The sequence below is a fragment of the Uloborus diversus genome, unplaced genomic scaffold, assembly GCF_026930045.1.
Source record: "Uloborus diversus isolate 005 unplaced genomic scaffold, Udiv.v.3.1 scaffold_1305, whole genome shotgun sequence".
Classification (NCBI taxonomy): Eukaryota; Metazoa; Arthropoda; class Arachnida; order Araneae; family Uloboridae; genus Uloborus; species Uloborus diversus.
Genome location: NW_026557994.1, coordinates 22,918 through 38,137, shown reverse-complemented (window position 1 = coordinate 38,137; position 15,220 = coordinate 22,918). Strand labels below are relative to the sequence as shown.

The 15,220-nt window shown below is 30.4% G+C and overlaps 1 protein-coding gene across 1 annotated transcript in view; it reads right to left on the bottom strand.

The window, feature by feature from the left end:
- The window catches only part of LOC129232691 (nucleolar protein 10-like), a gene marked incomplete at its 3' end in the record, with an annotated part of 30,024 nt that overhangs the window by 11,294 nt on the left and 3,510 nt on the right, over window positions 1-15,220 (bottom strand). The window contains exons 3-8 of the mRNA XM_054866820.1: window positions 13,729-13,794; window positions 13,547-13,607; window positions 13,055-13,140; window positions 7,235-7,313; window positions 5,610-5,759; window positions 3,336-3,402 (exon numbers count right to left, since the gene is read on the bottom strand). Coding sequence (XP_054722795.1) covers window positions 3,336-3,402; window positions 5,610-5,759; window positions 7,235-7,313; window positions 13,055-13,140; window positions 13,547-13,607; window positions 13,729-13,794 — 509 coding nt within the window. The remainder of the gene's footprint in view (window positions 1-3,335; window positions 3,403-5,609; window positions 5,760-7,234; window positions 7,314-13,054; window positions 13,141-13,546; window positions 13,608-13,728; window positions 13,795-15,220) is intronic.

Below are 15,220 nucleotides of genomic sequence, written 5' to 3'. Positions count from 1 at the left end.
AACACACAGTATTTTTCTATTACATACTTATAGGAAACGTATCTAGAACAAATTCGTAATCAGAAGAAAATTAAGTTTACACAAACTAGGTAAGTTGTAGTTCCCTTTTGAAGGTTTCTTAACAATACGAGCAATTTTGTCTGCTAATGTGTTTTCCCATTTAAAAATTAAGTTCAGACAAAAACGAAAAAGAAATTCTGCACATTTCGTGTGTTTGAGGATGAGAAAAAACGAACATTAATTATTAATTAATTTATATTTGCTGTTTATATTTTTGGGATGATTCATTTTAGATTCATTTTATATTTTGATTAATAATCTTATTTAAACTTTTAGCTTATTTTTAACAATAATAGATTACTTATGTCCCCAGAAGCTTACAACTTTTGAACTGTAATCCTGAATAAAAGTTAGCTTTTTTTTTTTTTTTTTTTTTGAACATTTGTGTCTTATTTTTAGCTCAAGATAACTTTGAGAAAATTCTCTCCTTTCTGAGAAACAAACTAGATTTGTACGGATGTTTTTCCACCCAATATTTAAACATGACCATGAAACATATTAAATGCCCAAAAAGAATGTGTGTTTGAAAGTAAAGTAAGTGAATAATTAACGAAATTATTTTTCGCTGTATCAAAATTTTATACAGCGAAGAATGAAATTGAAAATTAATCGAGTATTTTACTCTGATCAGTTTATGAAATTGCAAGTTCTGCCATATTAACACATGACACATGTAATTTAAAAGTAATTATTTGAAATTCGTACTTTTAAGTCTTACTGAATTGTGAGTCTATGGTTCCAAGAAAAAAGCCGTTAGTTACTTTTAACTGAAGAACAAAATCTTTCTTCGATGTTGTTCTGTTTTTCAAGTAAAGCATATTTATATTTGCTTCATAGGAATAAATTTTCTGATTGTTATTTACCGCCTTTGTACTGAGGAATTATTTAGTAAGCATCCATGCATCCATCATTAGTAAATTGCGAAGGTAGCATTAAACGTAAAAACGGACATATGCATTTAACTATAAATTATCAGGTGAAAACCTCTGCTATTTACTGCGTTACAAGCAAATAATAAAAAAAAAAGGTGAATGCGAGGTAAATTTTATTGTGTTTTTCACTTCTATATTATTATTTTTTTTTTTAACTTTTAATTTCTTCAAGTTAAAATTACTTGCTATTTCTTGCACTAGAATATATTTTACTAACATCACATAAAAGAACGAAAAAAAAAGTCAATACCTACGTCATAAAATATGATATGCTTTCGCGAATACAGGATGATTACAAAATTGCTCCTATAATGGAAGCTATACCAATTTGAAAATGAAAGAATCAGAAGTGTTATTATTGTTAAATTAACTTTAGAAGATTGATTCAAATTATTACTGGATTTTTAACCACAATTATTCTAAGAGTTTTTACAAAAGATTGTCTGTAGACTTTGGAACATCAGATGACTGAGGAGCAAATGATTTGCAAACTGAGGCTATGAGAAACTTATAAGTTTTGTTTCCAAAAATTAGCTAGCTTTATGCATACATATTGTTGAAAATGTATCTAATTTGATGCTGCTGTATTATCGCAAACGGGACGAAGACTACCTTAATGATCAAAATTTGACGCTTGACTCCAAATTATGAAATTTTCGAGTATAACACTTGCTTACTGCTAATTAAGACAGTAAAGTAACCAGGCTATAATCAAATAGTGTCACGATAATTCGTAACAGAGCATATTGCCATTTTCCCTGTAGTTGTTTACAATTATTTTTTTTAATTTGAAAAAGACTGGTCTGTACAGAAGTTGTTTTGTATTAGCAGAATAAACAGAACTCGTGTTTGGTGGTGAGATAGGTGGGTGCAATGCCTCCTCTTGATCTTTTAAATGAAGCATCAAATTGAAAACATCAGACGAAAATTGCCAATAATGTTCAAATCAGTCATGACCTTATAAAAAAAACATTTATAAAAAGCAATCATTTCCTTTTTTGCCAAAATGTTGTTCAAATAAAAATACATAGATGCTTAATTTCATTCATTATTCATTCCATTACTCGTCAGGTAAAAGATCTCTCAGGTATTCGTTTGGTTTGACAAAATTAAACCCCTAGTGCAGTTTTGCATCGCAAAGAGCTCAAGTGTCTCCATCTGGTGGAAACTCGGCGTCAAAACTTCCTGTGCCAGTCACATCCTTAATGGCAGCATATGAAAGACTAGATGCCATATTGGTGGTTCGCACTATGTCTGAAAAGGCTAAAGCCTCTAACGAAGCCCCATTAGAAAGAAAAAAAATTACCATAACTGATCCTAAGATAGCTTATTTTACCAATTCGTTGCAAAAAAAAAAAATAATAATAACGATAAAAAAAACGTCAATGCGCTTTTTTTTTTTCTAATGATTGCAGCAAAGGAAGTCTCCGTCCCTCAAAGAGTTAATAGTTTGTTCAAGCTTTTAAATGATGGTTAGAAATAATAATAAGAAAGTGGATAAAATTAGAAATTTCATTCAATTTCGTATTATCAAGAGAATGTTATAAACGTAAATAAATAAAGAACTAGTTCCAGTTTTTTAAATGAAACCTTGCTAATATTTTCGTCGAGAGGGTGGTTGAATTTTGCTAGAAATCTTGTTCAAATCAAACAGAGTGGCGGAATTACGTTATATAGCATTCATACAGTTATACATTCAAATCGATAGATATAGATTTCTTTATTTTTTCAAATAAAATGACTTGTACATATTTTGTTGAAATATCAAACAAAGCTTTAATATTTCATTAAATTATCACCTGCATTTTCCAAGTAATCCCTAGAACATTTTTTCATTTTTTCATTTTCTGATTTTCTTTTATTGTGAACTTTTTATTAGTAGGAATTATATCACTCATTTTCAAAGCATCAGAACAGAGGAAGCTTGTGTAATGGAATTTTTTTATCCATGTTTGGAAACTTAGTATGGCATAATTTTGAGTTTAATGTTAATTTTATAAACTGACAATAATTTCTTCGCTACTTAATATGAAATTTTTTTTTAAATTGCTCTATCAATTTCAATCATTTAATTAATTTTAGTTAATTATCATATTCTCATAATTAGTTTTAACTGGATTTATTTTTTAACGTAAATCTGAGCTACTAAGTCTGCTTTAGTATGCCTCCTCTTTTGAAGTTCGTGCAACCTTGGACCCCCCCCCCTTAACAAAGTTCTAGCTACGTGCCTGTTAGAAAGGAAAACCCGACAAATTTATTTACACTAAAATATTGATTTCATATTTTCTCTTTAATAACAAATGTCAACAATAACAAAATAATGGATGCAGTTAAAGAAATTACCTGAATTAGGAACAATACACAGATCATTTAAATGAACTGGAGCTTGAATAGTAGTATACGGTTTGCCCTAAAAAAAAGTTTTGTAAATGTTGTTATTGTTATAAATTCATTACCACACATAGAAGTTAACTTTAACCACAAATGCACTGTTACTACTAATATTGCACAAAGTTAACATTGCTCACTTTTCAAAGTAGTGCAATAGTACATAACTAGGAGTCATATTACATAAAATACACCACCAGCTCAGTTATTCCATCCGAGGACTGCAGTTTCGTGCTTTTTAGCACTCATCAGCCTGGAATAGGAAGTAATTGAGCTGGAGACAAAAAACCTCTTAAAGGAGTCCAGAAAGCCAAACAAACATGTAACTAATGTAGAATTAGCACACCAGATGAGTGAACCCAACAATGGTGCGGTTGAACTCAAAGATTGAAGGCGAAACTAGGTATTTTGTAGTAAGTTACCGCCCTAAGCCAGGGCTAAGGCAAAAATAAATAAAATACACAGCCAGCTCAGTTATTCCATCCGAGGACTACAGTTTCGTGCTTTTTTACTTGCACGTGTTTACAAAACTGCTGCGGTCACTCATCTGGTGTGCTAATTCTACATTAGCTACCAGTTTATTTGGCTCTCTTGGTTTTGGCTCCTTTAAGAGGTTTTCCGCAACTCAGTTACTTCTTATTCCGGGCTGATGAGTGCTAAAAAGCATGAAACTGCAGTCCTCAGATGAAATAACTGAGCTGGCGGTGAATTTTATTTATTTCTGCTTTAGCCCTGGCTTAGGGCGGTAACTTACTACAAAATAGGAGTTACATTAACGTGTTGTAGGAAACTTTGTAGAAATGTGGATATAATTGAATTGCACACTAAGCAAATTGAATGAACCTTTTTAGTTTGGGATATTGAGAAACATTTACCAATTTGGGGTTTTGAGAGACATTTATCAAAGTTACCAAAATTCTGGTATGACAGTATTTGGTCTATTTTTTCATAATTTTTTTCACAATGTTATCAGTTTATGCGGTAAATTTATGATGTATTTGCAGTGTTTTTTGACATTATTATGTTTGTAAATACTGTTCGTAATAAAAGACTTTGCGCATGCATATAACCTATTCTTAGTAAGCATTGTTTTTTGTTTGTATTTTTGGCTTTAACAAAAAAGGCGTTAATGGGGTTTTAATTACTTCTAATATCACAACGGTAACTCACTGAAAGTTTTTTCTATTAAACTAAGCAAATTACATAACCGCTTTGTCGTTTAAAAAATTTTTCATGACAATTTGAAACTTAACTTTTTGTCCTGGTGGTTAAAGCTAGTAATTTTTTATTATGATAGTTAATATATTAAAGTATCAAATGTATTTTGCATGTAAAACTGATAATTTACTATTGAAATTGATTTTTCTAATTAGTATTATAGCCAACATAGCCTGAAGCAATTTGAGCTAAGACTGTTCAAATTCGTTAATAAGAAATAAATTACTATGAAAGCCCCAAGCACTGTAAACATTATACACATTTCAAATAAACTTCATCTGGCACAGTTTTTTACCACTTTCTTACATGGTAAAAAAAATTGAAACAGCACATAATTGTGCGGAAAAGAAAATTATATGCATACTTAAAACTTATTATTTTAACTTTTACACTTTATTTATTTATTGTGATTTTGAAAAAATTGATTAAAAATATTTTCTAAGCACTATATCAAACCAATCACAAGTTTTCCTCTCCATCAAAAACAAATACTGTGAGGAACAACATACTGAAGTAGTTAGGTATTAAGTTTAAAAATATCTTTTAGAACATAATACAGTGAAATCCTGTTACAACAAATATCAAAACACCAAAATATCAGTTCTGCTTTAGTTCAAATTACACTGTTTGAATTCTACTACAATAACAAAATTTCGGGTCCCTTGAAGTTTGTTGTAACAGGATTTCACTGTATTCTTCACAAACTATGCAATACAATCAGTGGCGCAGCGAAGGGGGATTTTGGGGCATTGGTTATAACATAAATGCGTATTCTAAAACAGTAGTTAAATCATATGACAGGACTGTTGATCAAAAAAAACCCTCCGTTTTTGATCGAGAAACCAATCCAAGGAGGTATTTTTGATCAAAAAAACCCCTCTAGACGGTTTTTCTGGCTGCGCTTGTAAATACGATAATTAATTATAAATTTTTTAAACATTTTAAAAAGTAAGACTCTATAAAAGTTGCCTGAAATAACTTGCAAGATTATTTACTAAATGTGTTACTTACTGTATTCTGATTCCAAAATTTGACACATTTTGGATCAAGAGATACCACAAGTTCTTCACTTTTAATAAAGTCAACATTTTTTATTGGAAGGCCATACATATGATCTTTTACCACAAACGGCTTATTGGTCCTAATGTCATAAAGTAGAATCTAGGAGAAGAATAACAAATAAATTTAAGAAAGAAAAAACATTCTAAAATCAAGAAAATTACTCAGCAATGATTTCACTAATTGTAGTTCAAACTAACAATAAAGCTCAATTTGAACAATACACCCTTTGCTTTTTAAAAAATACTAATTTTTGTTACACCTGTTTGTTTTTTCTTACACATGAATTATGTTTCTGTACAAAAATTAAATATTTTTGCATAATTTTTTGTATTTCAATTTCATGGCATAACAATATAATTATCAAAACAAATAAGATTTTTAACAATTAAGCATAAGCCTTGTACGCAGATTATTTCTGAATATTTTTGAAATATAAACATTATTTCACATGCAAGCAGTGGCGTAGCTAGACCCGACTTTCGGGGGGGGGTTACTTCTCATATATATATATATATATATATATGAGAAGTAACCCCCCCCCCCCGAAAGTCGGGTCTAGCTATATATATATATATATATATATATATATATATATATATATATATATATATAAAATCGCTTGGAATTTTTTCCTTTTCTTCTTTTTTTTTCTTTCTCTTCTCTCTTCTTTTTCTCTTTTTTTTTTTTGAGACTAACTTTTCGGGGGGGGGGGGTTTGTCCCCAAACCCCCCCCCCCCCTTAGCTACGCCTCTGCATGCAAGCACATTTCCCAGAAAGTTATTAAAAATCAAAATAAATTATTTTCAATAAAGCTTCTGTTAATTTTCAGAGATCACAATAGATTATAATTTGAGCTATGTTTCTACTCTAGCATAGAACTTTTAATTTGCTTTAGTCCGAAAGAAAATTCAACTGTTTAGCGTCCCTATAACTTTCAGAAATTAAAGAGATTCACATTTGAAAATTAAGAGGAAGTTAAACCAAAATTTTCCGGCTACTTGCTCAAAATTGTACTATGATTATTATTGAGAAAAAAAAGCAAAATGAGCAGCATATTCAATGTATATCAACAAGCTCTTAAAGGTAAAGCATTAAGAATCAGAATCGGAAAAATATTCAGCAACGTCTCACTACTAATCAATGCATTTATTTTTCTCTCCTTGTCATCAAATTATACTGCCGTGGGCAGGTAAAGGGCAGTAACAGCAATTTTTTTTTTTTTTTTTTTTTTCATTTTTGTCATTTATTGCATCTCAGCTTCATTGTACAAGCTTACTTATTTGGTTTCCGCTGAAAGAAAAGCACAAAAAAAACGTCCAATTTCAACATTTCCCTATTGTTAGCATTGAATACAAAACGTATTTCCTTAAATACATCGAAAACTCATTTCTGCAGATACTGCTGTTTATTTGCCCACGGCGGTATAAGTAGGAATACAGCTCATCGTACATTTAGAAATCATCTAACCTTGTTCTTGTAATTTTGCTAAAAAGGAATGTGTTAGTAAAATGAAATAGTTCTCTAAGATAGAAGAAACTGTGAAGCATATTTAAATAAAAACATTTTTGAATTACCTGTCCAGTAAAAGTTCCAACGCCCAAAGTTAAGCCATGTTCAAATGATAATGCTGTTATAGACGGCAGACCATCAACACTAAAAACATGAAATTACAAGGTAAAGCAAGCAAGCTGTACTAACTTACAGAAAAACGATTAATCCTTGAGACTGAAGTTGTGCACATTAGTGACAAATGCACTGAAGTTAGGGTTTAAAACTCAAAACTTTGCCATTGAAGACAGAGATTTATCAAGAATTTATAAAGGATTTAATCTCTGAGAATTTGCCTGTTTCTAGAGCAAAGGATTGTCCAGCAGGGTTTGAAATAGGGTTCAATTTTTAGGGAGAAATGTCCCCTTTTACTTCAGATTCCAAGAGGGATTTTTTTAACTTGGGGGAGGATTTTCATTTTCCAGCATTAGCACTGAAAATTTTTTTAGAATTTTTAAAAATTCATTTTTATTTTATTTCTCTATTTATTCATTTTTAAATTATAATTTTTTTTAGTGAAATAACAATATCATCGTCAAATAATTATTCACTTATTTTGCAATTTTATTTTATTATTTCATTTTTTTTAAAAATATTTTATAACTAAGTAACATTACACTCAATAATTATATAAAATAACCTTTTTTTTATTCTAATTATTTGAATGGGTTTTGGTCCCCATTGATTAAAATAATTGGAATTCTACTGTGCAAAGACTTTTTCTCTGATGGTCAAAAAGTTTAAAGTGAAAAAAATTGCATACCTATTGAGAATGAACTTTATTCCAGTAGCTTTCGGATCTTTTCTGATCCCAATTTGTTGAAGCTGGCGGATCACAATTCATTGATGCCGGCAGATCGGAATTTGTCAATCGCTGATGTATACTTGAATTACTTTGAATTGACAGATGCTTTATTAAAAATTTATCCATCGTTAAGATAAATGTATAAATATTTTCCAAAATAAAAAAGAAGCTATGGAGTTCAAAATTTTTAAAATACAACGTTTAAACTAGCAAAGACAAAATGGCGAAAAGTATTTGATGCATTTCAAAAGAAAATGAGTGCTTAAAGAACCGCGTTGTAACCTCTGACCTCGCAGAAATCGCCACTTTTTCGGACATAGGCAGAAAGGTGAGTGCCAGGACGAATTCTAAATGTTAAAAGCATTCTTTTGAAACAGGCGAAATAAGAGCGGAAATTGCATTGTATAAACAGCATGGTGTTTTATAACTTCATTGTACTCTTACATGCTTTTAGGATTTCCACTTCATTTAAAAAAATATTATTTCCCACTTTATAAAAAAAAATAAAAAAAATAAAAATAAATTGAGAAAATCATCATTCTAGCAATAATGCCAAATCCTTCCATTCCTGATCACCAAGCCTTCCATTATTTCCAAATAATGGGAGACTTGGCGGTCATTTTTCTTTTATTTAGTTGTATGAAAGAATGGATGATGTGGCATTTCCAGTAGGGTTGCTCTCAAAGTTTGACGGGAAAATCTGGATTGTGCTGGTGAAGGGGGGGGGGGATCATTCGCTCTTCGGTAATACGACACTCAAAGGAAAAAAAATTTCTCCTTCAACCCTTTCCCCATCTGGGATTCAATATTAAGTTTAAGAATTTAGGGGAGGAGGGGAATCCTGCACGGACCTTTAAATTGCGTGGGATTTTCTGATTTTGTGCGTGTTTCATGCAGTTCCACGCTCTATTTAAAACCCTGGTCCAGGATCAACATTCCAATCACTTTTCTGAGGACGAAATATTTCTGTATGTGTACTATCTCAGTCTCAAAGGTTAAAATAATTAGCAAGTATTAAAAAACCATCAAAAAAATACAAAACAAAATCGAAAATATTTTTCTTAAGACCAACAGTTTTAGTTTCATCAAAGATGCCTGCATTTGAAACATTTCTCAGGGTTCCCACTCCAAAATAGAAATAAAAATAAAGCACTTTAAAGCACCCTATTTTTCTCTAACTAGGTTTTTTCATTGGGTTCTTGGTATATCATATGATTTTCGTACTTGTTTTATCAGAATTCATACCTCATCCCAATAACAAATAGAAAATCCAAAAATATATAAATTTCAATAAAATGGAGTGAAAAAATAAGGACAACAGCGTTAATGCATATTAAGATAAAAAATTTGAAATTTAAGCTAAACGCAGGGTTGCAAAACCTTAAACAAACGATTTGAAACCATCTATGATGGCATTGAGAAGCATTTTGATTTTTCAGAGCTGTTCAATGCTGTGTATAAAAATCATTAAAAAAATAAAACTAAATATCTAAGTTTTGTGCTTGTACTTTTATAATCATTTTACTAGCATAAAAATAATTATAAGTATTTAATTAATGACAAAAATGTGAGTGAGAAAATCTCACCCTCTGTTGAAATTAGAGTGAGATTTTTAAAAATTGAAAGGGATATTTTTTTTTAATCCAATAGTTCAATTTACCACATGTGATAAAATTACGAAAAAATTCTGCACTGAATATTTTTCCAGTGAGATGCCTTTTAAAAGTGAACAGTCTCACGGTCTTGTGCTTTATCAGGAACCTTGCATAACACATTTATTAAGTCATACTTTTGTACTGCCAAGCTAAGCATAAAAGTCGTATCTGCACTTTTTATCAAAATTGAGTTACGGTCACCAGGTGGTTCTTTGTTGCATATTTCACCCCAAAATAATGTTTTATCGCCATATGTGAATGGGAAATATTTTTAAAAACCAAAAAAAAACCTCTATCAGAATCAAATACATGGAGCCAAACATCTTTAAACAGCAATTTCTCATTTTGAACTCAGATGCAGATATGACTTTTGCTTTTAGTACGGCAGCGTAGACATCCCATGATTGCTTGAAAATGCTTATTCAATGAATTTTGGCCAGAAATACAAAGCAAATTTCTTAGCAAAGTTTCTGTTATCACAGAGAAACTCTGAAAAATGTGGAGTAGTTGCATGAATAAATGCATAAAAGCTTGTAAGTGTGCAATTGATGACATATCTGTTTAATCAAACTAAAGTATGAGCAAAGGCAAGCAGTTCATCAGATATTAAAAATTTATGGTAAGCTTTAAACAGAAAACAAAAAGATACTGAGAAAACGGGAGCAGAGAAACTTCAAAAAAATATTTAATAAATATTCATTTTGACAGAAAAAAAAATAGTTCAAAACATTAACAAAGATGGGCAGTTTCATTTGTAATTCATTGAAATTTCAAGTTTCAGTAAAATAAATAAACAATGGGCTTGAAATTTGAGAGAGAGAGATAATAGAACAAGAAGTTCCATCTAGAACTAAACGAGCCTACTTTCCCGTATACCCATACTACTTTCTAGTACCTGATCAATATTCTCAAAAATAGCTAAAATTGCAAATTATTTTAAACATATTTTTTAAATATTTTAAGCTGATTTCTAAGAATAAAATATTCCTCACTCATCTAAAAAATTAGAAGCATAAAAAAAATAAATAAAATAAAATAAAAGAACAAATAAAGTTATTTCACAGTTAAAACCATATCTGTGGAGTCGGAGTCAATTTCATTTTGAGATAAAGGAGTCAGAGTAGAATATCCAAGAATCAGAATCGGTCATTTTTCCTCCATGTATAAATTTTTGCCAAAGTTACGAAGTCAGAGTCGAAGTCGGGTATTCGGAGTCGGAGTCTGGAGCCCCTAAATTCTCGGAGTCGGAGTCTGGAGTTTGTAGTCAAGAGCTATTTCCAACAAAATTTGTTTGAAGTAAATCCGCCTTCAAGTACGGAATCTGCATTGACTTTCAGTTTCCCTGTAGGCGCTAATGTCAAGGGATTTGAACTGTTCAAAATTGAACGGAAAATTGTTCAATTCAAAAAGATATTTTATACAAAAGTTTTTCATCAAAAGCTTTTTCCTACAAAGCTTGTTTAAAGCAAATTCGCCTCACAGTTTGGAATTGGCTTGAATTTCCCCATAAGCGCTAATGTTCAGTTTTTTTGAACTGTTCAAAATTGAACAAAAAATAGTTCAAATCAAAATATGAATATAGGAATGAGGTGTCCTCGCTGAGATCTTTCGAACAAAAAAAAAATGTTCGAATCGGACTATTCACTCAAAAGTTATTAGGGAGGGGGGGACAGACAGACAGATCGACACATTTTTCCCCATCTCAATACCCTACTTTCCAATTTTTAATTTTTCGATATTTATTTAATTATTTTATTTATTTTTGACTTTTTTTTTGTTTTTCACGATATTTTTAAGATGCATTAAGCCTTCTTTCATGCTTTTTTCTTCTTTTTCTGACTTTTATTGGTAAAGTAGGCTAAAAAATGAAGAGAAAGCACAATCTTTCCTTTTTTAAAGACTTGCTGAAAAAAAACTAAAAAAGCACCTTGCAAAAATAATTAAGGATTGTTTTTCAAAATTAAGTAATTTAAAGGGCTCTTCATAACAGATCACTGAAATAAAGCACTTTCAAGGGCCCATGGGCACCATGTTTCTTTTGTTACAGACTGTAAAATAATAACATTTTCATCACTCTGCAATAGAAAACCAATTTTGTACGGTTAAGAACAGTGTTGTTTCAATCGCCATGGAGAAGACCAAAAGAGTAAAAAAAATTCTGAGAGTAAGATGTCTAAATTGCTGAATGAATCAGAGGGAGTTATTTTCAAACATCATAAGAAGTGAAGCTGAGGATGTGGACAGTATACTTGGGGCTAACCTAACCTGGCAGCCTTAAAATGCTGTGATCAGGATCTGCGTAGCCTTCACAATGCTGTCAGGCTAGGTTTGCCTCAAGTATAGTAAGGGGAATAAAGTGCAAAATAACGACAAGTGGACATCACAAAGCTTCAGAATTATCTAAGTAGTAATTAGTATTATAGATTTCTCACTTTTGTCTCAGATACAGTAAAATCCCTCAAATATGGACAATAGCGAGACAATTTTTTTTGTCCGCAATACAGGGGTGTCCGCAGGACAGGGGTTTAATAATGTTATTTGCCTTGAAACCGGGGAATTAAATATTGTCCGAATAAGAGGGGTGTCCCCCTTTGAGAGATGTCCGTTAGGAAAGGCTTTACTGTATTTTCTTTTTTTTTATTTCAATGTTTTATCTATATTTTGGGTACTTTTATGCAAATTTATAACTTTTTAAAATTTACATTCATATGTAACCATTTGTTTCATTGAAATGAAGCCACAGTTAACTACAAATTTCAGCGTGTTCAATTGCAGTAATGTTTTTACATTAGTTTTTAAATAAAATAAGGCTAACTAAGACAATCCCCCGGGCCTCTGCATACGTATGCCTGTGAAGTGTGTGGGCCTGGGAAAGCACTTCTTCCTTTTTCCGCTGGCCCTGAACAGTTTGATTAGATTTTTTTCAGAACAATGAAAATGCTTACTACTTGGCAAGTATTGAAGGCATATCGTCAAATGTTCAACCTCGTTTTAAACTTTTAAATTACACTGCACATACATTTCATAAAGTAAGTTCAAGTAAAGTTTTATTCAGTAAATTTTTGAACACACAATTCAGAACAAAGTCAATAATGATACAAATTGAGCTTGATCCCACTTACTACTAAGTTATTAAGAAGTTAAATTACAAGACAAAATAATTTAATACAAACCTGAGGGGAAAAAAAACCTTCATTAACATGTCTCAGTTAAATTTTAGAACACACCTAAAAGTCACTTGCAGGATTTCTGTTCATTTTTTGTTTCATAACATATTTATTTTTGAGCCAATCATATTTGTATAAACAAAGGGACATTCATCCAAATCAAGAAAAATGAAAATAAATATCAATAAACATATATTTCAAAAAAAAAAAAAAACTTACACAGTATTGTCTGCCATGCAGTTCAGTGCACAATCCAAAGTTCCAATCCTTTCTCGCATTCGAGGATCCCATGCTTCCACTTTACCCTAAAACAAATATCATATTTCAATGTGAGGTATTTTGAGAAACTTTCTTACATTACTTTACATTATTTACAAATATTTTTTTTTAAATTTATTTAAACAATCTCAAAACTGTTTAAAAAATTATAAATACAAAATTTCTTAAGATATGGATGCATTAAATTAAGGATTTTTGTGTTATTTTCATGCTTTAAATGTAACATTTTTTTTTTAATTTTTTATCATTATTTTAATTTATTTACTTTTTTTGCACTACAATATGAATGAATAGCTGACCATTCACGACACTGCACATTTTGCAAATGTAAAGTCAATACATGAGAGAAATGTTTCTGCAATTTGGATTTTCTTTACAAATAATATTGTAAAATTTTTTAAAAATTAATCACAATTTACTTAAAAAAACTACCTCTATAGTTCCACATGCTATTATATCATACTCTGAATGCACAGCAATTTTGTTTATAGAGCTGTAAAATAGTTTAATAAAAAATATTAGAATGCTTACAAAGAAATCATAAACATTTTCATAAACTTTAATGAAATATTGAATAATTTTTGAATACATATATTTAAATTGAAATTTATTACCTGGCATTTGTTTGATAAGGACTGAGGAATCTTCCTTGCTCCAAGTTTAGACGATAAATTTCAGAACTGAAAATTATTTTTAAAGAAATTACTTTACAGTGTTAGATTTATGATACCAACTACATGCTGTAATTTTAATTATTGAATTAAAAAATTTAGAAATATAACGTTCATTGCCACATTAAAAATCCCATTTAAACTTTCTTTATACAATTGCCCAAATTTATGAAAGATACTGTAAATTAATCAATTTAATTAAAAAATTTATACAAAATACAATAATCTAAATGTATTCAAAGCAAGAAATTATGTTATGTTCCCCATTCACTAACAATACTTTCTTCTATATATTAGATATAGAAGAAAGTAATAATAATAGTACAATCAGGAAATTTTTTTAACATGTTGTCATTTGAAACCTTTTATTTTGTAAATATGTTTCTTTATAAACATACTAGTGGTACCCGCACGGCTTTTTCCGTAATAAAAAAATTAAAAGGTATTTTGGTTCGCCTGTACATTTACAAATAATGTATGGTGAATTTTCTCGCCAATTGGCTTGTGCTCATGTTACGGTTCCACGTTATGATAATTTCGTAATTTACTCGTCCATCTTATGATATTTTTGTTCTTAAAATTGGAATAGAAAAAGAACCACATCGAATTTTCGAAAAATCGCTTCGAGGTGCACACCCCCATGCTACAAACTAACTTTGTGCCAGTCTAGGCGCTCTGCGCATCACAGATATCTTGACAGGCAGACATCCGGACAGAGAGACTTTCAGCTTTATTACTAGTAAAGATCATTTTCCAAAAAAAAAAATTCATACTTGTTACCAATCAAAATATTTATTAAAAAATATTTCAAAATGAGAAGTATAAATAATAAGCCATCTATACAACACGTTATTTATTGTCTTTATACAAACACATTTCTGTACCTCAGAGCCAGACTGACTTAGTACAAAAAATTGTGATTTTCCGTTCATTAGTGCATTGTACTTAGAAGCCTAGGTATTCCGCATTGAGTCCTGTGAACGTAATTCTTTTTAAAAAAATCCTTTTCAATTTTTTACCAGGGTCAAAAGAGTGCACTTTCCATCCTTTGCGTGTGCCAGAAAAAAGTTCTTCCTCTCTTCTATAAAAGTATCATAATGTGACTTACGTCCATTAGCTCTGGCGACAGATTTAACTACTATAATTTTCTTTTATATCTTTCATATTTATTACATTAACCTTTACACTTCATTTATCTTAATATAGTGAAATTAATTTTGCTCTAAAATTCTTGGTTAATACTTTTCTTTGTATAATGATCATATACTAATTTCATTCATTACAGTAGAAGACCGTTATAACGCACAGGTTTTTGAGTTATATAGATCATTTCACAAATTTTGAAACTAACATTCAGAATATATCTATATATTAGCACTCCAGAATGTGTTTTATCTGCAATGAGTATTAAAGCACCAATATTTCAATTAGTTAT